At 43.0% G+C, this 24611-nt stretch overlaps 1 protein-coding gene across 2 annotated transcripts in view; it reads left to right on the top strand.

Annotated features, from left to right (window-relative positions):
* The window catches only part of dlgap1b (discs, large (Drosophila) homolog-associated protein 1b), an 80036-nt gene that overhangs the window by 27801 nt on the left and 27624 nt on the right, over positions 1–24611 (top strand). For both annotated transcript variants that reach the window (XM_068581449.1, XM_068581450.1), the window contains exons 2-6: positions 1384–1469; positions 14267–15416; positions 17331–17545; positions 21363–21540; positions 23542–23785. In XM_068581449.1, the coding sequence (XP_068437550.1) occupies positions 14334–15416; positions 17331–17545; positions 21363–21540; positions 23542–23785 (1720 nt within the window). In that variant the 5' untranslated portion in view covers positions 1384–1469; positions 14267–14333. The remainder of the gene's footprint in view (positions 1–1383; positions 1470–14266; positions 15417–17330; positions 17546–21362; positions 21541–23541; positions 23786–24611) is intronic.

The raw sequence follows: 24611 nt of genomic DNA, 5'->3' as shown, positions 1-24611 counted from the left end.
TACTGGGAACTCATTTAGCACTGGTAAGACTCAATAATTCAACAGCTGTACAACTGAATTTATCTCATGTTCCTTTAATGAAAGCCTTAGCCGTCATCTCTGAATTGTCACATTAACTTTGACTTATGAATAACTAACACTACCTCTTGCTAACAAACATCAGCTTGAGTGGTGTAAGCAAGCTAGCTGTCTAGCATAACAGCGAATTATGAAAACAAGCTACAAGAAGATAACAGCGCTTGATTAAGTTGCTGTATTTAACAAAAGGTCAGATAGAATCGTTATATTTATGTGGATAGTTTTGGAACAAGTGTGCACTAACTTTGTATGAACTTAACGTTGCCAGACTTTGTTTGTGTTGGTATCGCTGCATCCTTGTCATAGGAAAAGGGCCTGAAGCTCCCATGGAGCATTGCACCCCCTCTGACCTGTGTGTGTGCAACCTGTCCGAACCAAGTGCCGCCTGGCGAGCGTCGGACAGACCACCATCTGTTCTGTGCCCCCACAATGAACTACCTGCCACCTCCTCTTCATCACCTTCTTAGGATGTCAGGAAATGGATGCTTTCCAGTGAACTGATTTGCACATTTCTAGTCGATTCTCAAAAGCATAGTTATGGCTCTGGTTGATTACAATTGATACCTACGAGACGTTTCAGGGCAGGATGTTTTCTACTTGAGTCTTTTTCAACAGAGAAAAATAATCCAACAACATGACAGGCCACTGCCTTGTGCTTTATGAAATGGGAGTGAGAGTTGGTGATCTGATTTATTGTTAAGTAGAGTGAGTCATTGCCCTGAGATAATCACCCTCCCTCAAAACACCTAAAGGTCTTAACAAACTGGATTTAAAGATGCTCAAATAGGCTTAAAATGAATTTCCTCCTCTCATCTTTGTGTTTTTCTTGCCTCAATGAATTCTTCATGTTCCCTCCCTCCTTTTGTGCCGTATCCTTGAGATATTGCTTCCCAAAAGACAGGGTTTAGGATCAAAACCAACATGTTTTCACATGATTTGACAACCAAACAAAACAAGGCTTAGCTGATTATATACACAGCCATCTTAATGTCTTTTAAGCCACCCTCTCTGGTCAATGAAGATCAAAGTTTTCTAGTTTTTTTCTTTTTCTGGGGGTCAATTTAAAAGGAGGACGATTTTTCTTTTCGTGTTTCTTCCACAGAAGATTTGTGCTGTCTCCCATCCTCAAGCATTTCACCAGTAATTGCAACACTGAAGTGAGTCTGGAAAAGGCGCAGGGAGCTACATCACAGCATGAGCACATGGCACATGGACCAGCACATTAGCCACCAGGGCACCACAGGAGTTTTTTGCTATGTTGTGATGAATTTTTCAACCATGGACTCTGTCTTTATTCACTTCAAGGTGGAGAAATGTGCTCGCACGGAGGACGAGGAGCCTGGAATTAAGCACAGGAGAGAAAAGATGCCGAAGATGAGACAATAAAGAAGGTGAGTTACACTTCTCTGCAGGATTTTTCTCCACTGGCTCATTATTGCCTACGTTGCTCCTATGAGTAGGATGTATGCAACTTGTGTTGATGCCTATAATGTGGGTTTCACCGAGGTGAGCAGGACATAGAGGAAAACGTGATGTTCTGTGTGTAATATTAATTCTGGGTGCTGTCAATTTTCACACCTGCATACTTACTTACAGTTCACCTTTGACCCTTTAAACGCAGCCTTCCCTTGAATGCAGCCTGGTGCTCTAAAAGCTATAACCTTTCAGTGCACCATTAGTGGAAACGCATCTGTCAAGGTTGACAGCTTACCATCGACGGCAGCAAAAATGAGACCGAAAGAGACACAAACGCTGAGCAGAGAGCGACAGAGGGGCGAATGGCAGGAAAAAAGGGGGATGATGGAAAGAGGAGACGAACAGACAAAATGAAAAGCAGGTTTCACAGAGGCTGTTTGGATTAAATGCTTTTCCTGTTTGTATATTAACAACTGGTGACAGAGCAGATGGTGGTGAGATAAACAGTTTAAAAAGTGTGCAAAAGTACTTAATGCCGAGTAAAAGTGCTGAACATGTTTGCTGTGCCAGGCATAAGTCAAAGCACTCCAGCAATATGGTGCAAAAAGTAAGAGAGGGCAAAGGATTTAGAGTTATTTTTGTCATAGGACACAAATAAAAACATTATTACTAATATTATAATCTGACATTAGGATAATCGTTTTACTACTTTCATTTGCGGATGGATACTGTGTGATACGCAACGGATCTATCCTGTTCATGAATGTTCCATTTTTACTTTTTCTTTTTTTTCATCTGTAAGAGTCATTAAGGATTCTGGAAATATCTTCATCAACAGCTCTTCAGCGGCATTCTGTGTTTTTCAAAGATTGCTGGATATTACGTTTTTTGGAAAATCTGCCGTGTCTCAGATGAAATGGTAATGCACAAAAGGCACCGACTGGAGTTAATGGCTGATCGTGCTGTTTGCCAAGTTTTCTCTGCAATCAAGGCCCAGAAATCAGCATTGAGATGTCGCACAACAATTAAAGCAGAGTACTTGCTTTGTGATTGGGGTTGCTTACATATCTCAGAAATGCGACAATATCGTTTTCCCAAGTGTAACCATTTTCTTAATAACTTTTCAAAATAAATTAGTAATTACATATGATCTGATCTGTAAAAGTACAGTATGTGATAAGCTGTTAACTAATAGTAATATATCAGGCTGACCTTTTAGATGACAATGGACTTATTAGTGTTCTGATTTACTCTGAGCAATAATGTAATGCATACAGTTGTTACACATGCAGGAAATAATTCTGATCTTCAGAATGCAACATTTTCAGTACTAAACAAACATAAGACATCATAATGACATCAGCTTAATTAGAATGTAGACAGTGCATCGTCATTACCATGAGTGGTTAATATATAATCACGCATGGGATCCCATCTCTGGCTCAACGCTTGTAGACGAGCCAACCCTGAACCCTAAGGCCTGGAGCAACTGCCAAAAAGCTGGATTTACAGCGAGCACAGCTTCCCATTTGAAAACGTATCATTGCACTGGATCGGTTCTTTATTGAAGGCTATTTGTGAGGAAGTAATGTGGTCTACAAACAGACTCAAAGCCAGTGTATACCAGGGGAGTGCGAAGAGGGAGGAAAGTGTTCGGCAGGCAGTGGGATAAACGGGTTGATAACTGACGCCGTACAGAACTCCCACTGTGCAGCAGCACTCTTCAATTTAACATCTTTTTTTTCCCCCCCGATACTGAAATCTTGATGTTATCCTGTGCAAACAACATTTTTGGATCCCAATATGAAGTGGTTTTCCGTGGAGTGTGTTTATGGAGATTAGGCAGCGAATGAGTGTGTAATTAGGGACGATCCAATGAGGTAAATCTTGGCCAGTGGGAAGAAAGCCATGGCACTGATACTGGCAATCACAGCAGAACAGAACGGACACCCGCGGTTGGGAAAGGAAAAGATAGAGAAGGAATTATTACATATTAGAGAAGGGGGGTAAGTAAGGTAGAGGGGGGAGAGAAGGAGAAGGTTTTGGGATGCAACGAAGAGGAGGAAAAGGGAAGGCGGACCAAAACTGGGCCGGACACCACATCCACTGACCGTGTGGAGACGTGTGAAAGCTTCTTTTCACACTACAGTGTGTATACACTCTTGATACTCAAAGATTAACAATAAACTGCCCAGACTGAGCAAATCTGTTGTTGTCATGGTGCAAGAAACACATTTCTTTCAGCGCAGGGTGTTGTGATTCATGTCTTCCACTGCAGGCTACCAAAAATGAGATTTATCGAGAATACATGTTGGCATAAGCAGGTTGCAGTAGATGAGACACTGTTGAGTAATAGTTTGGTGTGATCGTGGAGCACAAAGCATGCAAAAGGTCAGCTCCAATCACAACTATGTATTAATCCATTCAAGCTTTCAGCAACTCTGTATGTGGTTCAGTGTTTTTATGAGTGAGTTATTAATGAGGCCTTAATATATTTTAATATAGAGCACAAAGAAACTCCAAGCTAAAACCTCCTTATCTTTGAGCGCCCCCCCCCCCCCCTTCTCCTCCGCACTTCATTAACTCATTATTAACTAAATGTAAATAATTGTTTCCCTAACTATCAAAGACTAATTTAACATATCTCCTTGTTGCAGAAATGAGACTCCTTAACCGCGGTTCACATCCTGAGAATTGCTCATAGTAACAGCCAATAATCAAAAAAGTTAATGTTATTTCATGTGACGCGTGTCACTTCACTATACCAGTAAGTCGGAGGCTGTTATCTGTGTGTACCTGAGCAAATTCTGAAATGAAAGCTAATTTAACTTGCTCAATGAGCGGCACATTTCACAGTTAATTTGGTCGTTCATGGAACACTCAACAGCAAATCACCTTTACATCCTCAGTGCTTTGTTTCTAATTCCAACACTTCACAGTACTTGGGCAGCAGAGGAAAGACATATAATGTTCTCTTTACAACTCTGTGAAACACTGCAACTCAGCAATATTATTGACTTTAATAAATTCTTGTAAGTTCAAGTATCCTTGAAAATGCATACTGTTTTATCTTGCACTTGAGACAAAACCATTAAGTTTCTTCTGTCTGAGCTAAATAGTACATACACTCCCGCAACAGGCAAGTCACTTTGTTTAAACACTTATTATAAGACTTAACTTAACCTGTTTACACTTTAGTGCTCTTTATTGTCTGTTTTCATGCACACTTTGTGTTTGACCCTAAAAAAAAAGAACCAAACATTCTGAGCATATTTGTGAATGCATTGTTTTCAGCTTGATGAGGTTTTTATATACACAAATATTGGTTTAATGGACCTCGGATGAACAAATAATGTCATGTAAAATCTTAAACTGAGAGGGTTTTTTTTTTGCTTTTAGAATATTGGCTCCTACAACTACGGCCAGCTGAACGAATTATGTACAAAGCAGAGTTTATTAGAAACATGAACATGCATCTGAAAAAGCAACTCTATGCTGCGCTAGCCTTGTGGTTCATTTCTCATCTCATCCAATGTTTCTCTTTCTTGATGCCTTTCTCTATTGACTCTCCTTTTCCATTTTAATGCATTGCTATTTACTCTAAATGGTCTGCCCTGAATGACATGGTGACCACAGTTACCAATCTGGTAGCAGGAAATAGCCACTGAATGTCTGCGAAAGGGAAACAGTCTCAGTAATGTCAGTTTGGAAACGAGGCCCCTGTCTTGAGTCTTTGATGGACGTTGGCTGAACCTGAGGTGACGGGAGACATAATTGAGTTCATTTTGATGGCATTAGCCTTGCTGATTCCGTTACGTTGGGAATTTTCATGCCCTCTATCCGAGTCACCAAGTTGTGACGCGAGGTCAGCTGGGAGCTAGCTGCTGCTAGCCGTCAGAGCACAGCGCTCACCTGGTTTGACACCTGCTCTCTGTGCAGGCAGCGTGTTTGGTTCAGGCTCAAGCCTCCACAGTGGAGAGCTGGAAGTATGCCTCCTAGCCTCTGTGTGGCTGCCTGTGTTTCCAATATGTGTGTGCGTGTATGCATGCTGTTGTATCTGTATTTAAGGTTGCGTTCCTTGTGTATTTGTGTGTCTCATTGGATATGCGTCCACTCGCACTCATGCGAGACGACAGCGGGTTAGACTCCCTCCCCCTAACCCTCTTGCTCAGTTGGATCTCACTCCCAGATCTGTCAGGCGTCTGTTGATGTGTCCTCGATGTGACATGCCACCCACAGTGAAGGAGAGAAACAATTCATCCAGCCCTTTTTTCTCATTGGTTTACCCGAGTACCTCCCATAACCAGTCTGGGACCTCTGCCCTCCGAAGTTAAGCAGATAGCCTCGCATTGGTCTCACAGATGTAGTCGAGGTAATCTCATCAAAAGGCTTCAGTTGGTCGTCAGCCCATTATGTAATGTGTTTCCCCAAAAGAAACAGCTAAATCTGCTTTTTATGCCTCTGCGCTCGCCATTGCTGGAGGCAGAATGTTTTCTGGTTGTCCGTCTGTCCGTCCCATTCTCGTAAACACTCATGATCGCAGGGACAAAATTGTTATAGGTGTACAATTACCAGGTGGTAATTATATATATATATTTGCCGTTTTGTTGACAGCCTTAGTTATTTGCCGAGCTCGAGGGAGTTATTTCATATCAGAATTTTATGCAAATCACAAATGATCAGTAATAGGTTTCACCGGTACTAAATACAACATTTAGTCTTCATGGAGCACAGATTGTCTCATATTAAACGTTAAATAAATAGTTTAGCAACGGACTGTAGTTTTTCAGGTTTTTAAAATGACAACAGCTCAAAGAACATCAGCACATTAACTGCGCGCGTGTGAGGTCAGCTCTGTTTCCTGACATGTAATTAACTGGAGAATCAGTTGCTTGAAATCACCTCTGGACGCCTCTGGCAGCAGTTTGATCCCAATGCAGCCTGGCAGTGACAAGTGACTATACTGTGCACACTGTACAAAGCTGCATGCGCACAGCCACGCTGCTTCTTCCAGCAGGGAATGCTATGTTTTTTTGAATAAAACAACATGAATGCTTTGCAAGTCGCGTGCAATGATGCATTACATTTTTTTTTAGCTAGTAGGCAGATGAATATACAAACAGTTTGTTTTGTAAGGTTTAATTGTCCATGTTCAGTTTGTGCTGCTCACAAACAACTGCTTGAGTGGAAAAAGCAGCTGTAATGAAGAAGCAGCAGCAGCAGCAGCAGTCTCATTATCAGCTACAAGTGCATGGACACAGGAGAAATGCCACAACCGAGGAAACAGTTGCAAGCCTTGCGCTGACATTAGCAGCGTTAGCAATTTGTTTCACATGTGTATCATGGGTTGTATCATAAGCTGCAGTGGGTTGTGCAGAACACACACACACACACACACACACACACACACACAGTCTTAAGCTACAGGGTTCAATTTACGTACCACCGTCACAGCACTGTGCTGCTTCCTCACAGTCCAGGATTAGACGCCCCAGATTTCACAGCTATTAAGAGAGAATATAAACGTGATGGTTATTATTTTGTGGGCGCACAGATGGAAATATGCCCATCCAAACAACTGGAGATCATTTTTACCGGCCATTTTATCAGTGTGTGTGTTGACAGGCCCAGAATAGCCTTTGTTAAGCTGTCCCACCTTTTGAGGAATTGTGACAAAATGCATTTTCAAGAAAATAATTGAAGCACTTCATTTTAACGGCATCTTTCATGTTCAGAAAACAGTTGTCATTGTCATTTTAATCAGACGATCGGTGGTTTGAGCCCCGTCTCCGCTAGTCCACGTCGATGTTTCCCTGAGCAAGACACTTAACCCCAGGATTGTCGCTGTGTCTACGGTGTTTAGAGCAAAAATGAAATAAAGGCGTCAAGGAAATGAAATGTAAAACATATAGAGAACTTAGCAAATTCTGCAGTACTCTAAATGCGTTAACACTTTTATCAGAGCTAATAAGTCTATAGGTGTCTTTTAATATCTTTCTTATTGAGTCTTACCAAATCCTCTATCCTCTAAAAATAGATAAGTCTAGGTTTGGCTATTTTATTACTATGTATTTCCTTGCCAGACCTGCAGGATACATGAAGATATTAAGCATAAGAAATGGCTACTTTGGTTGCTGTCCACACATGTATGATCCCAGAGCGGCTGGTATATGAGTTCTCATTAGCTGGAGTGAAAACACATTGTTTTCCACCAGAAAGTCCAGTTGTCTCCATGGTGATGATGTATCCTCCCTTGTCCAGTTTCCTTGCCTGCTTTTTATGGAAAGCTTTATTGAACTATATCCTCTTTTTTCAACATTTTTATGAGCTTTTTGTTCATTTTAGATATATGAGAGAGAAAAAAAACATGTTCGAAAGGTGTTCCAATCTAATGAAAATTCTCAGCTTTACCTAATGGTTTCACTTTTTTAAGAGAGATAAGAGGAGATAGAATAACTTTCTCACACTGATATGCTTTTCATAAATGGGATTCATGCATGCACTGTATACAAGACGATTTAAGTTGAACTTTTAATCAAGTTTAATATGACAGCTTGTGAAAGTAGATAATTTGGAAAGACTCAAAGTGAACTCATAATATTATTACCCTCTAAAACACTTGCCTCCGGGGCAATAAACTAACATCCATATTCAGTATCTATTGATGCTTTTCATCCAGTTTGTTTTATCTATAATTGAAAATAGAAAAATGTACTTTGTGAAAAAAATATAGCCTTAAACTCTGAAAAAAGTAAATCCTTAATCTCTGGATTTAATGTTTTGCCACCAGGAATACTAACGGCTGTGTCTTTTAAGCTAACATTAGCGTAAGGCAGTTGCAATTCACAAAGTTTGAAAACTTGCTTATTAATCCATGATTTCTTTCATCAATAGTGTAGTAAACACAAAATACCTCAAACTTTACAGGTGACCTAATCAACAATCGGGTTACGCTGTAAAGAATAGCTATTGCTATGAATTTGGCCTATTTAGATGAAAACTAATAACTGGTTTGAGGTTTTTGTCTAAAAATTGTCTGAATTTTTTGCTTCAGAATATAATGTTTTGTCTACAATGTCAATAATACACAGTTGTATGGTGCTGCTTCGGTAAATACATATAATGTTAGTATTACAAATATACTCTGAGACAGACAGACTATCTAAAGAATGTTGTCATATCTAACTGTAAATTGTAACCTTTAAAGTGAATGATAGGGGCTATCTTCTTTATCCTTGACTCCCACTGTCTGCCCATGATGGATTCAACCTCAAGCCATATAATACCAATCTCAGTGGAGTCATGGCCTTTTGTTATGGGTCAAAGTGTTAAATCCACTCCAGTCTTCATGACTGACTACATTCATTTTTATGAGAAAAGGGAAGATGGTTTTTCAGCACAGCAATACGTCTGAACTTCTCTTCTGTTTTATTGCAACTAATGTCTAGAAGAGTTATTCCCAATACATTAATGGCCTTTTGGTCTTTCCTGGAAATATAAATGAAACAACATGAAAATAATAATAATAACAAGATAAATAAGCATACCAGATATGGCTAATACAAAGTCCTTTCATGCTATTGCTGAGCTGTACACAGAAATGCATTTTCAAACCTCTGTTCGCCTCCATTGCTGCGTTTTCGACCACTCTTTTCTGTGTTGTCGAAGTGTCCCTCGCGTCAGTGACAGCTCTGCCCGCAGACAAACAACACCAGTCTTTCTCTCGACTTAATGCCTCTGTTAATTTGTTTACCTTGATCAAATAGACCTCATCACTTGAGGAATTTGTCTCGGGAATGTGTTTGGCTGGGTCTGAGCTATAACTCAGCGCAGTCACTCCATTTGTCAGAGAGAGCCCTGACAGTCAGCCTAATTAGTTTGGTTGTGACAAAAGAGCTGTCTTGTGGAAACCGGGAACATCAATCCATCCATGGAGGCATGTGTTTTCATAATGCAGCCGATACAGTGAGCAGAAACATGCTTATTAGGCCGCGTCTGAAACTGCATCTACAACAAGATAATATTCTTTTGACATGCACTGTAAACAAGTATTTGTATATCAGGTTATTTAAGACGTTTTGCTAAAATGTCATGCAAGTTGTTTTCATTCTTGGATAAAGCCTGCATATCAGATTGGAAGCATGTTGCGTAAGCTGTCATGTATTGATACGGTAAAGATATATGGCGTGGCTTTTTTATCTTCCTTGGTGTCAATTTTGAAGCACCTTTGTTAGACCTGTCAGTGGTGGAGAGCGAATACGCCCCTCCATGAAATAAGAGAGAATGCTGAAAGCAATATACTTCTATCAATTTTCAATTTTATAGACCTTTTTTTTAATCATGTCCTCTATTGCTTTTGTAGACATTCATATATTTTACAAAGCACATCATCTAAACTAAAAGCAGCAATTTTTTAGTTTTTCTTTCAAAATATTGCCTCGCTGCAGCCAGACAGGACAGTCAAGGAAAACAGTCATCTATCATTTAAGAGTCAATTTAACAGTAAGACATTAAGGCCAGTGGTGCTCAGCCTCTCCTGACATCCCTAAAAGCCACTTCTACATAATCCGGAAACAAAACAAAAAATTACCAGTTCCCTCAACGTCTGTTTGCCCCCCGGCTGTCTTTAAAATGTTCCACACCATCATTCCCGAGGGATTTTTTTTAAAGGCACTGTTCACACATTCACAATGAGTACATCCTCTCTGTCACTGTTACTGCTTCTCTTTGCAGCTCTCCTGCATGTGGACTTGCTGTGAGAGTGCCTGTTAAAGTGCCTCCACAGAATAACTGAATATACTGTGTATGTGTATTTATGCCTGCATTTATTGCTTCAGTATTTTACAGGGAAGATTTTTTTTTTCTTTGCTGTATTGACTTGACCCACAGAAAATAAATACTGCTAAGTATCTTGTGTTAATTCCATCACATGCTCAATTATCTTTTTGCTCTTTATATTTTCTAGGTTGGTGAACAGAAATGACAAAAAGTAATAAACATGTTGTTGGCATCTGAACATGCAGATAGTTGGGCCACCACAAACAAACAAACACTCACTTCTGCTGTGTGATAACAGCAGCAGAAGTCATAGAGACATACTGTAGAGCTTTAAACCGGAGGAAATGAAAGCAAAGCTATCTGCATAAGTAGATACCACCTGGGGTGAATGGACATTCCAGTTCACATGTGCACTAATATTGACCCAGAAAGGCGGGGAAAGCATGAGTATTCTTAGAAACAATGTTTGCATGCAAAAAATATGGCAATATGGAGAAAAAAAACACATTTTCCATCCAACATGTTTAAAATTTGGAATTTAGGCTACACCAATCAAGTATGTAAGCATTCTGTGCAGGTCAGGAAATTAACCGTTTGGTCTTTTCACTGGGAAATATGAAGCATGCTGGAGTACTGTATTGTTTTAGTTTTCCAAGTGCAATACAGTAACCAGTCTAGGCCCACTGATATCCCTTTTCTGTCTCATATGTACAAACATTGTGTGTATCTGCACCCTTACGTGCAATCTGTGAAGTAACATCATGCAGTATACTCGGAAATACAGAACTGCACCCATCTGCAGGATCAAAGGCAATACTTCACTTGACCTAGAAAATGAAGGTAAAGTGCTGTAATCTTTTCCTCCTTCCATACAAACATGAAGACACATGCGGACACATGAGAACAGCCACTTCCACTGGGGTGATGCGTACCCCATGGAGAGCAGACTGGTAGTGTTTTCCACCTTTGAAGAAATCATTGCTTCTCTTTGAGCGGGAAGAAGAGACCTGAAAGCCACGAGCTCCGTCTTCCGTCTTGAAACCAGCGTTTGATGTCGATGGAGGAATGTAGACGAGGAAGCAGCCCTTTAGTTTGCCAGCACGAGAAGCTGCAGCAGGCTTCTCACACTCAGGCTGATTGATTTCACCCATTCCTGCAGTAATGTGCAGTAAGTGAGTCAATGTTGCTTTGCATATTCCGACCAACTTTTTTTTATTTGTTTTGGTAAGTCTCAAAGCTTGCGGGTGACGTAAAGGAAATTCAGAGTAGATTCGACCACTGTGAGGCTGCCTTTAAGTTTTGCTCCTGAATTAGATGATGGAGAAGCAACAACGTCTATTCTCAATGTCTCTCATCTGAGCCCGAAGAAGCATGGCATCTAAATAGAAGTCAGCCTGCTGTGCTGATGCAGTGCAGGTGTTAATGTGCATTGGCATTCATAGCCTGACTTGTTTTATCTACTCCTGCACTTTGTTTGCACACCTTGCTGTTCAGCACACAATCACTTTACATGTAATGAAGTCCCTGTAGTTTTCGGGGGGCTGTTCACACAAAGTATTGTCTGTAGTGTTTTGTCTGTTGTGCACTGTGAACCTTGTCTGTTGTTGTCTGTATGAGTCTGTTGTTGTCTACGGTGACAAATGAGTTTCCCCACTGGGGATTAATAAAGTTGTCTATCTAGCTATTAAAGGAGCTTGTTTTGCGGTTTTTATTGTTGGTTTTGTGTTGTGGAATTGTTATGCTGCTGATCTGGATCAAGTCAAATCTAAAATTCTCAGTTGAAAATGAAAGGCCTGCTTTTGTCTACACCTTCTGAATTCAATGATCTTTTGTTCTAAAGACTGCTGCAATTGCTGTCATTGAAAACTGCATTATTGTGTTTGTGTTGTGTGACCAACATTAGGCTCGTTTGTGATGATGACTGGCCATCACTGCACAATATGTGCCAATTAAGATTCATAATAAAGGGGTGTGACTTAGCAAACAGCCAATCAGCAACATGCATGGGAAAAAAAAAACAATTACAATGCTTGTCTTGACAGAATTATTGTATTCCTATTTCAGAGTTATAATCTTGCCTGTGCAGTTGTTGTTGTTGTGCCATATTGAGGTTGACTTGGCGAGACAGGTAGAGACACAATTGGGTCAGTCAGCTGCGATGGACATAGAGCATAATCCATAACCACAGCTGTCCATGAGCTTTCCTCATGTCACTGCAGGCCACACCTGACAGACACGGCAGAACAACCAGATCCATTGCTTCTTGTTGATAACCTGCACTTTACAAGCTAGCAGCTACATCAAAATGCAGCCTGTCAGATACACTATGTATTTGTGTGTGGGTGCGCTTGTGCGTGTGTGTTTGTGTGTGTGTGTGTGTGTGTGTGGCTAGCAGGCAGAAAGCCAGCATGACCCAACTTCAGCTTTTCAGCTTTAGTGCAGTGCTGCAGACAGCTGTGCCACAAACACGCTGCTGTGGATCACCGCGAGGGCCTTTTATTTAGGTCACATTCTGTGCTTCAGCGGCCAACAGAAGGGATCTCTGTCAACTGCAATGAATACCTTTCGTTGGACACAGCCCACTTTTTAAGTGCCCTGCAAGAAGCGAACACTGTGTGTGTCTGTGCGGTACGTGGCGTTTGCTTTGTGTGGGTTCACAATGTGCGAGTGAGTGACTATAATGCAGATGGGGTTGGGTATTGCCCACTATATATTTCTTTTCATTTACACTTTTAACAATACAAGTGTTATATATTGGCTTAATTCTCTCCCGGAGTAATTTGATCCCCCGGTTTACAAGGAAACTGCATGAATAATTTCCCCAATTTTTCAATTAATCTAGCATCCAGTTTATAGCCACGTCAAAGAACATAATAGATCTGACTCACTCTGTATTCATTATACATCCTACACATTGTCCTCTAGTTACAGTATGGAAAGAACTGATATGATATGTCATTCCCCTGCTCTGCATCTTCTTATGTTTCCTCCCTTAGTTTACCCTCCTTCTTTTTTTATTTTCATTTTTATCTACCACAGTGGCCTTTGGTGGAGTATTGTAAATCGCAGTAATGAATTCCCCGCGCAGACTCGGCCACGCTGCTGTCACAGTGCTACACCGCGGTGCGTGGGCTCTTATTATCGTCTCGTTAGCTTCACCTCCAGTCCATTGGAAACTGTGCGGGGTTCAGCGGCAATCCAGCCCCAGATGGGTAAGGAGGGCAGTTTAAGGGCCCTGATGGATGCCATTGTTTTCATGTCACCATGTAAGGGAAAGGTCGTTTATTGCCGCTTGCCTCGACTGGCCCCACAAGCTGTCAGCTGGGTTTTACTGGCCAATTAGTTTGCCCTTAGAGTAGAGCTAGGTATAGAGGAAAAGTGTAGAAACCGGCTGTGATCATTTGTTGTGTTTGTGAGCGTGGGGAATGTGCATGCGTGCACACTAATCAGGTGTACCGTAAAGCCAAAATGAATGCTCTTTTTCAGTACTACCCCATGTTTTACAGAGGATGCCATTTGTGTCTGCATTCCCATCACCCATTTGTCATTTCTAACAGTACCCTCGAACAAAATAGCATACACTAGAAATAGATTTGAACTCCACTTGATACCCCTTCTTCCTTTGTTTCTCCGTTTCCTCGATCTCCTGTCACTTTTCATTGAAATCTTCCAGAGACAACAGAGAGGTGGTAGAGGATGCTTTATAACAGATTTGGATGGTCCAGGACCACATGCCAAGTCGCTGCTATATTTAGAGATTCCCCTTCATGAAGTTTCGAAGGACAAAAATAAAAGAATAGGTCCAAGTCTCATCAACATCATCAAGTTTTCTCATCTGTGATGGAGTGCCAAAAAGCATCTTCAAATTAAATCAGAAGAAGACGCTTTATGGGTATGCAAATATGAGATATTTATAATTCTGTTTTCTGACTCTCCCTCTCTCTCCTTGTTTGTTTGTCTGTTTCCTCACGGCTGTGTGTTGCTTTCTTTTCAGAGCTGGTTTTGGGGCCCGTGCAGACTTCCCACGGCAGCAGTTGGATGTGCATGTCGACTCGGCCACGATGACAATGAAAGGCCTGTCCAGCAGCCGGAGTCACCACCACACGGTGACCTGCGACCCCTCTTATGACTCCATGACCCTGGGGCACTCAGACCGTCGGTCTTACTTCCTCAACCCTGGGGAAGGTCATCCCACTGACCGGCCCTGCTACACCCAGCGTAACTCCTTCCAGTCTGAGTGCAGTGCGTACCCCGACTTGGCCAGCTGCACCTTCCCTCGCAGACATTACAGCTCTCACCACGAGCTGAAGGAGGAGTGTGGCGCTGTGGTGCCTTATACAGGGCCAACAGGGAGCATTAAGGGAGGTGGAGGAGGTGGAGGAGGTGGTGGAAACAACAATCGCATCCCTTCTAACCTGCTAGAGCAGTTTGATCGGCAGGCACCGGTGCGGCGCGAAGGCTACCACACACTGCAGTACAAGCGCACTGCAGTGGAGCACCAACGGAGTGACAGCCCCGGTCGAATACGCCACCTGGTTCACTCCGTCCAGAAGCTTTTCACCAAGTCCCACTCCCTGGAGGGGCCGTCGGGGTCTGGTGGTGGTGGGAGCGGGAGGATGAATGGCAGCAAATCCAGTCCTGATGACCCACCCTCTTCTTCGGGCACCCTGAAGCACAGTAAGCGCAGTAAGAGCAAAGACCGCTCCAAGTCAGAGCCCAAGATGCGCACCGCCATCTCCGGCTACTGGAGCTCAGACGACACGCTCGACCGAGAGATGTGCCTCTACCACCATCACCACCACGGGGGGAGCAGTGGAGGCCTGCCGACAGGGGTCATGACCATGGGGCGCCACCCGGATAAATCCCAGTCGCAGTACTTCATGGAGTCCTACAACACCATCAGCGCCCACTCGCTCAAGACGTCGCGCAGCAACAACGACGTGAAGTGCTCGACGTGCTCTGGGGGCAGCGGCGGAGGTATGCCGCTGGTGGGAGCTCTGGATGGACAAGTGCAGCTGAAGAAGAGCTCATGGTCTTCTACTCTGACGGTGAGCAGAGCGAGGGAGGTCTACCAGAAGGCCTCAGTCAACCTAGATAAAGCCCTAGTGAAAGCCGAGCAGGGACGCACCTGCCACTTCCTACAGGTAGGATAGTTACAACAGCCCCACCTCTTGCATGCTTCATGCTCCGTGCTTCGTGCTTCATGCTTCATGCATCCTGCGGTGCCAGCTGCTCCTCCATGCTCCTGTATTTCTGCATGTGTCTCTGTTTGTTTGTATGTGTGCCTTATAGAGGGGACGACAGGGGCCATCCTTTCACTTCAATCATTATTGGTCTCGTGTTGACTTTATCAGGAAAAAAAAAAAACACTGAGTAAAATCATAACATGTCATCAGCTCCTCTGTGTTTGTCTCCATGTGCATGGACATATTTACATGGGAAGTAATGTGGTGCCATGATGACTTCTGTACTGCACAGCATGTCAATTTAATTGTCTAGCAGGTCAGGTTCATGTACCAGCCCCCTGAACCAGCATGTATTTTTTCACAGTACTCCAGAACAGGAAAGCAGACCAGAAACACTAATGTACTCTGTGTTTCGGGCATACGTGGCAAATTGTAACATGGGACAATATTTTTGCAGGTGCTGGTGGTTGTCACAGCAGTGTTGTGTGTGAGAGTGAGTATATCTCATTCAATGAGCGAGAGTAGAGTGAGGTAGACAAAGAAAGTGATAACAAGCACACATGCAGACATATCAAGTTATTTTTCTTTCTTGTGTAAAATATAAGCCAGAGGAAAGAAATGGAGAAACAAGGCAGGGATGGTAGAAGTGTGTGCGTGTGTGTGTGTGTGCGCCCGCTGTCAGAAAAGGACCAAAAGAGAGTAAGTAAGGGCAACAGAAGAGGGCGTGAATGGGGAATGTAAGAAGCAGAAAGCCAGAATGAAGGAGCATAAAAGAGTGAGAGAAAGTTCTGTGTGGCCTTGCATTTTAACAACCTGGAAAACCGGGCAAGCAGATCAAGGAAGGATGTTGTCGCTGCAGTACGGCAGCGTTTCTCCCAGCCTAAATAGAGCAGTTGACTCTTTTTTTTCTTGAAAGAGACAGAAGAGAAGAACAGACTTTCGAGGAGAGCAGCCAGGACAAGTTAGTCTGCAGACCCTTTTCTAATCCTGAAAACAAGACGTGCCATTTGCTTCACCTGCCGGGGCAGTATCCCGTAATCCGTATTTTATGATCATTCTCACATGCACACTTAAATTAAAGCCAAACCAAAACGCCTGCAACATTCACAGAACGTTTAAGAAAGGAAAGCACTATATACTGCGAGGGCAATGACATTCAAAGGCATGCCTCTGCTTATTTATTTTCATTTTGTTTCCCTTTTTCTCAGAGACTTAAATCCTTTCGACGTTATTACAATCCCGGTCTTTCCCAAGGTGTTACCACAGTCGGTAGTTGCCCTCTAACATCAAAGTCAGCTCGGTTTCCTAGTTACGCACCAGTCCGTTGAGTGATTCTCGCTCTGTATCTCATTTCTTTCACTTCAGAGCCGGTGCCCAAACAGCCACTCACATCGGGACTGCAGTGGTTCTGCCGAACAAAACCCCCTTTGTTTTCCCTCGCTCTCCATGTCCGCTGTCTTTGACTCTCTCTCTTTTATATTAGAGATGGGAGATAGCTTTGCCCCCTTTTATTTTATACCTCCATTAGTGTGTGTGAAAAGTCAGGAGAGCGAAACCGAGGCCGGGGCACTGCAGCGTTTTGTCAAATTAATTAATTTCGACGCTTTTGACATGCCGCATACATCACAGGACAGACAAAAGAAGGCCTCTGGCACTCACACGCTCATGGTATGATCAAGCTGAACTCTGCATTGATACGACTGTTGAATCTTTTCAGGCATGAAGTGCTTTGTTTGATACTGGTATTTGTGTCAGGTCAGGGGACGAAAATGTTGCGTTTATTCATGTGAAAGTGCATCTGTATGAGCTCTCATGTCTGGAAGGGGACGAGTGTTCGCTCCTTCTTTACAGGATCTCACTTCACATCTACAGGTGCCTCAGGATGACTGGAGCAGTTTCTCTCCGCTGGGGAAGGATGACGAGATCCCGTGCCGCCGGATGCGCAGTGGCAGCTACATCAGGGCCATGGCGGAAGAAGACAGCGGCGATTCGGACTGCAGTCCCAAACCCTCGCCCAAGGTCCAGGCCCGGCGAGCCAGCTACCTGAAGGCCACACAGCCGTCCCTCACGGAGATGACCACACTCCAGTAAGTGTGTGTGTGTGTGTATACAATTTTGCGGAATCTTTTGCCATCTTTGCTTGAAAAATGAAGAATGATTAATCGATTGCTGTTGAATTGTTTGTCATCTACCTGATCACTTAATTGACTGATCGTTCCAGTATTTCAATGTGTGTTATGTTTGGTGTGACATGCCTGCCTGTATGTCATGTTCGAGCGTGTCTACATTGTGTGTGTCTGAACACCATGTTCGAGAGTTCACTGTGTCCATATCAGTGAAGCAGACGGCAGAGATACAGGGAATTAAATGGAAAGAGAAAAGTCAACAAACAGAAGGAGCTGGAGTCAGTCGGTTGCAGCCTGGCAGCAGTCTGGCTTATGTGTGTGTCGCTGACTCTCCCAGCCTAATTACCTGTTTCTGTATTTACAACTCCGACACGTAGCTGGCCTCTGTATCTCTACAATGACACAAACACAATAATCAGACTGAGCCTTAATTGAAAAGACAAGATGCCTGTTGATGTACTGAAGCCTCTTCAAGAATGCATTGTGGGTTGAGAACATGCGAGAGATATTTATATCTTTAAAAAAACAATCCGAGGTTGAAAGCCAAGCTTCATCATTTGAAGGTTTTAGTTGAGTTGTTTCTTGTCGCAGATGGCCTTCTCAGCTCAGAAGACTATTTTTGACAGCGTGAGTTCAAAAGGTTTTACAGCAATATTAGAATCCATCAAGAAGATTTCTGACTTAGCAACGTTTTAAAACGCATCAAGCTAACAACATTATCTTTAATTAGGTCAACACAAGTTAACTCGAGCTAACACAAGTAGCTCAATGGTTACGTTTTTTGACTTTATATCTCTTTTGGAAGGAATAGATTGTTCAATTGTTTTTGATTGTTTTGTTTTTTAGTATTACAAATTGTAAATATTGGTTTCATACACATTTTGTATTTTCCTCTGTTTTTATTACATACGAGTATTGTTAACATTCACAAGTTATATAAATATATATATATATATATATGTATATATATATATATATATATATATATATATATATATATATATATATATATATATATATATATATATATAAACTGAATTGTTCTTTAATTCATCACAGTGACATATTTCCTGTTTTCATTGGTGGACATGACTAATCATGAAAACTTGAAACACTGAAAGTATCGGGAACACAAGTGCTATGGTGCAGCGTGCGGCTGTGACTGATTAGCTGTGTAATATACAAAGATGAGAAGAACACCAGTGGGCGCTCAGTCATTGTTACTGGTTGCACAAACACAAGCGCGCGCACACAACCTTATGTAAGTGCAAGTGGCGCAGCTTGGGGCCCACTAATGACTTGAATTTGGCCCGGGGAATGCCATCATCGTCTGATGGAACAAACCAAGCTGCAGTGCTGCACATTGGAGATAGAGAACGAGGCGGGAGCAGCTGACATCTTGTTTTCACACTGTGCTTTTGGGAGCTGGCACACGTCCGTGTTACACTCCGCAATAATTAAATAACCAGCTTTGTTGCTCCATAATGTTTCAGAGACCTTTCTGTGACCACTGTGTCCTTGACTAGTGAAGAACTGCTCCTGAGGAGTGTTGGGATTTGTTGAATCTCACCCAACGTTAACCTCACCCTTTATTAAAACACACAGCGCGCAGATAAAGCTTGCATTTAAATGGCTGGGATTATTCCTGGCAGACAAACCAGTTCAGGAGAAAATGACATCCTTGTTTGTCTCCCTCAGTCACTAACAGTCGTCTTTCTTTTTGCCGCAAATTCATTTATTCCTGGCCTAGATTTTTATCATCTTTATTTTTTTTTTATATCGCAGCAAGAACAGACATGCTGAATAATGGGTTGCAATAATCACATATCCGTCTTGCTGTCCTCCCATCCCTCCAACCACAGTAATCACTCTCAAGAGCAATATTCAGGCAGTGACTGTGAGGTGGGGGAAAGAAGCAGAGGTAAAAATAAATAAATAAATACAAAAAATGGAAGAGAGAGAATTTTGGACAGAGAAAAAACTTCACAAATGAGGACACAGGAGAAACCAACTGACCTGAAAGATGAGGTGAAGCAATCAAGGGGACAAAGTCGTGAAGAAAGGGAAGAAGTTGGACGAGAAAAAAAAGGCCGATCCAGGAGTGCGTGAACACTCAGTAACGCCGTCGAAATCAACACACGGCTTCAGCCGGTCGCGATCCTTGACTGGCAGAGAGGAACATGTGTTCATTAATGTCACTTGTTCGATAGAGGAACACCTAGGGACAGACTGAACTTCCCCCCCTCAGGTGGTACTGATTACAGGCTGGGTCTGCCATTCAAGTCGCCACAAAAGACATCATTGGTTCTGCCGATAATCAGCCCCACAGGGAAATCAAGAGAAGATGTGGATGGAGATAACGGTGCGCAATAGATTCTTCCTTCCATGCGCAGTCACAGACTACAGGCAGCCGATACGCAAGATTCATGCCAATCTCTGAGGTTTGAGATGCGCAAATAGATTTGTTTCTTCCTTCGGTTGAATAATGTACTTGCTCATTTCTCAATTGACCCGATAGATTATGGAGCCCCAGCATGAAAACAGCAAATAACCTTCAACACTGGCTTAAATATGCTTTTGACTTCTTAGATTAAAAAGAATGTACTGTATTGATGAAATGAGCCCGAGTAACTTGATACAATACCTTTCAGTATATTCTGCTCAATAGTTAAAACCCGGGAGGATGGTTTGTACATCGAGATATATTTTAAGATTAGTAACTGCTTTCCCAAAATCCTCACTTTTATTCCCACCTCAATAGCTCATCTGTCCTTTTATTACTCTGGCTCTCTCCACTGTCATCTCCCCTCCATTCTTCCATCCAAGAATGAGTAATTCAGTTTGCTTTGCTGCAGTAACCACACTCTATTTTTGGGAGGAAATACATAATTAAAGCAGGCCTGACCTGGAGGCAGAAAGTCAAAAGAGTTGTGTGTACAGTATCTGTGTGTGTGCGTGTGTGTGTGTGTGTGTGTGTATAATTCCTTTTTATATTCACACAAGTAAACATAAGGAACAAAGTGTGAAATAAAAGGGATATTGGATCTAACTCCTCACAGTTGATTTGAGATGAGACCCCTCACTTTGTTTTCTAGAAGTTGGTTTACTAGGCCACGATGTTCATCAAGAGGAGAGCGAGTCAGCTTTTTAGGTTTCATTTCCCCTGATTAATGAATTATTTTGCTGGCATCCGACTGCTACACACCCTACACACACATACTCACACACTTGTCGTCATACACACACACACACATGCACATAGGCGTGATGCATGCTGAGCGATCAGAATGGAGGCAAGTGAGAGCTAATGAGACACCTATTCATCTTCCCTGGAGTTGTGTGCGTGCGTGTGTGTGTGTGTGTGTGTGTGTGTGTGTGTGTGTGTGTGCGCGCGCGCGTGTGCGTGTGTATTTTCTCTGTTCATTATGTGTCTATGAGAAATCTGTGAAGGTCACTAGATTAAGCATACTTCACACACACACATAGTTTTTCTTCCCTCTTCTGACATATGTATGCAAGAGTTCTCGGTTCTCCCCGCTAAGTGTTTTAGAACAAGCTTACAAGGAGCTTCAAGGACAGACCTAAGCTACTGCTAGCGTTTCTGAAAGCGACTGCGCTTGTTGATTAGATAAGCGTGTCTCCTGAAGCAACTGTGAATTGATCGGCAAATTTCGCTTCTCAACCACGCTCCTTTTTTTCTTCTTCTTTGCTTTGACTTTTTTTCTCCTTCCTCCTTTTTTTTCTCTCTCTCTCTCCCCCGTTCCTTATTTTGTGGCAGGATTTCCACAGAGCATTCACCCAAGCTGCAGATCCGGAGTCATAGCTACCTGCGGGCGGTGAGTGAGGTTTCCATCAATAGAAGTCTGGACAGCTTGGACCCGGCAGGGCTGCTGGCCTCGCCTAAATTCCGCTCACGAAACGAGAGCTACATGAGAGCCATGAGCACCATCAGCCAGGTTAGTGGCACCCAGGGGCCTGTGCCTCCCTAAAGTCAGCCCTGTACCTCTGCTGCTATGTCCAATAAGGTCGCGCAGGGGGAGGGGGGGGGGGGGGGGGAAATCCCATCCGTAGCTGTCCTAAAGGCCTGAATTAACAATCAGGTCGCCATCCGGCAAAACATGAACAGTACGGAAGAAAAACGCATCTCCCAATTAGTGAATACGTCTGTGTGCGGTTTTCTGGAGCTCAGATGATTACAGCCGTGTTCAGATTGGCTAATTAAACAGGATGGCAGGCAGAAACCCCCCCCGCCCCCCCCAAACCCCTTTTACCCTAATATGCTCCTTATGCCACGGCATACTTTGCGATGCAAAATGACAGGCTAAAAATGTTCTCTTCAATGTGGCATATGCTGTGTAGGAGATGAAAAACAAGAATTAACATGCAGCCTCGGATTCATGGAAATTGGGATTGGTTCCAAATGATGATGGACATTTGCCTTGGTTTGATAGTTATTGGAAAAAAAAAATTGAAGAATTGGCAAGGAAACACTCAACATTGGAGGTCTGTTATTATCATGGCTGCTGCAAAACATGATGTTAGTCATTTTGGATTTTGAGCACAGCTTCACTTTATTGAAGTGACAGGGAAGCGTAGCTTACCTTCTTGCCTGGGGTAATGCGGATATGTACTCCCCTGCAAAGCCCAGGGGCAACACTTTGCCTCCTCGGCTGAATGATGGACCCTTGAGACGCCCCTTCAAGTCCTAGCATGGAGCAGGCCCATGAAGAGTGTCACACTGGACCTGGCATCTACAAAAAATGCCACTGAATGAAAGGGGTGCTGGTAGGCTCTCTATCTCACTCACTCACTCTCATATTTGACATGTGTGCGCATAGAGTGTGAAGTGACGCACAAAACGGAGGACAGTGGATTGAATCAAGGTCTTTACACCTTTCTGACTCCAAGCTCGACAGAATATACTCACACTTGTCCGACTGTGCACTCTCTTCACTGACAAACACGCGAAACCAATTCCTGTGTCCATGCTCTTCAGCTGAACAAGGGCATCTTCAAGGAATGGAATGGAGCCTCACAAATATCTGCCCTCACACAACCCAATCTGTGCAACACGCCCATCTCACATCTCACAAGTCTGTTAAAAGAGTTACAGGGTTTAGTTCTTGTCTCTTGACCCTGTTTTGAAAGCCAAAATGCACAAGCTGATGATGACGCAGCTGTAGTTAGAGTTCGTCGAGTCACATCTCAACTCCGCGTAGTCCCAGCTTTGACACTTCCTAATGCTCACCTGTAACACCGCACCAGTCTTTCACTCTGTTGTGCGACCCTTTGTATCTGACAGTGATTCCTCCCCCTCTGCACTCCTTGAATGTCCTTTTTTTATTTTTTTTTGCGAGAATATGTTTCCTTTTTTTTGGAGTACACGTACCTATTTACGGTTTGAAGCTTATGTTAGTTCAACTTGGACAAACTTTTGATTGCTTTCTCTTTTTGGTTTCGAGTCGGAGGTTCCTCAGGCTCTTGTTTAAAAGACAACTCAAATGTTTGTTATTCTTCTGCGAGCACAGATGTATCAATATTAAACAGCATCATTTATTTTTGGCAAGTACAGGGAATCAGCCTGCCTCAAATGATGTGAACTCTGTCTTCAATTGGAGCACCAAAATTGTGATTTAAGTGTGTTTCTTCTTAAAACCTCTGCTGATTGAAATCGTAATCAGTGAAATAGCTTTGTACATTAAATCTTGCAGCAGCGAGATGCTTCCCTGGGTTTTGCCTCCGTGATAAATTGCCCCTTCTCCTTTTGTCTTGCACTACGACGGCGTGCGCCTGTGCATTTTTAGCTTTTCACGTTTACTTTCCCCTATCCTCGGGCATGTACGCTGCTCCCGTGTGTGTGTGTGTGTGTGTGTGTGTGTGTGTGTGTGTTATTGTCTCCATCTGGTTGTTTGCGATGCACGTACTGTATGTCTGCGTGTGTGTCCCCTCTTTCGCAGGTGAGTGAGGTGGAGGTGAACGGGCAGATCGAGGCCGTGTGTGAGTCGGTGTTCAGTGAAATGGAGTCGCAGGCGGTGGATGCCCTGGACCTGCCCATACCCAACTGCTTCCGCATGCGGAGCCACAGCTACGTGCGTGCCATAGAGAAAGGCTGCTCGCAGGAAGAGGAGGAGGAAGGAGGCGTCAGGAGCGCCAACTCACCCCCGCGTACCACCACCGTCAGAACCATCCAGAGCAGCACAGGTCGGTGGGAACATGTACTCAACACAGCCGTGCTCATGTACTCATGACCATGTGTGAACATACATAATCCATTGTGCATTACGAATTGATATGTGTGCATAGAAAGTGATGTTTTATAGATGTGCTGTGTGCAGCATGTGTTTAGAGTGAACAGCAACTCAAATGAATGATGTATTACTGCAGTTAGCGCAAAGAGAGATTTATCCTTGTGTAACGATTGTACTCTGGATCAAGAGGCCATCAAATCAAATTCTTTCATTTCTTATTCTCGTCTGTAAAAAAAAAAAAAGAAGAAACATTTTGAACTGAGTATTTTTAATAAAGGAAAGACTTAGTTGAGTGGTTTCAGAGCCAAGCCTTTTACATTATTATCCATCTGACCCAGTTTTCTTGTCAGATACAATATGATGCATACAGAACTGTTTTTCCCGAGCTTATTTGAGCTGTAAAGCTGACTGGCTGCTGGATCTTATTTTAGCCCTCTTGTGTGCCTCATGGTCTGGAGCGCTTGGCTTTCCAGCATTACTGCATGCAGTATTGATGCTGAGTGGTGCTGGCACCCAGCACTGGGTGCTTCTATGTTTCCCACTGCAAATCCAAACGTCATTCCCTTACGTTGCGCACGTTGAGTCACCGTCGCCTGACGCACACTGGCTTTCTTCTCCATTCCTTTTTTAATTATGCCAATTACAAGACAGCATTTCCCCAAACTGTAGCCCACAAGGTTACAGTCAGATAATCAAGCGCCTTCGCCGCAAATCGGAACAATCGCACAACTAGTTCAATCAATTCAAAGGACTTGAAAGATCACTTTTTTTGGATGTCG

The sequence above is a fragment of the Clinocottus analis genome, unplaced genomic scaffold (assembly GCF_023055335.1).
Source record: "Clinocottus analis isolate CAN_PGR_092001 unplaced genomic scaffold, fCliAna1.0.p SCAF_18, whole genome shotgun sequence".
NCBI classification, from domain to species: Eukaryota; Metazoa; Chordata; class Actinopteri; order Perciformes; family Cottidae; genus Clinocottus; species Clinocottus analis.
Note: the sequence above shows the minus strand (reverse complement) of the source record. Positions and strands in the feature narration are given on the sequence as shown.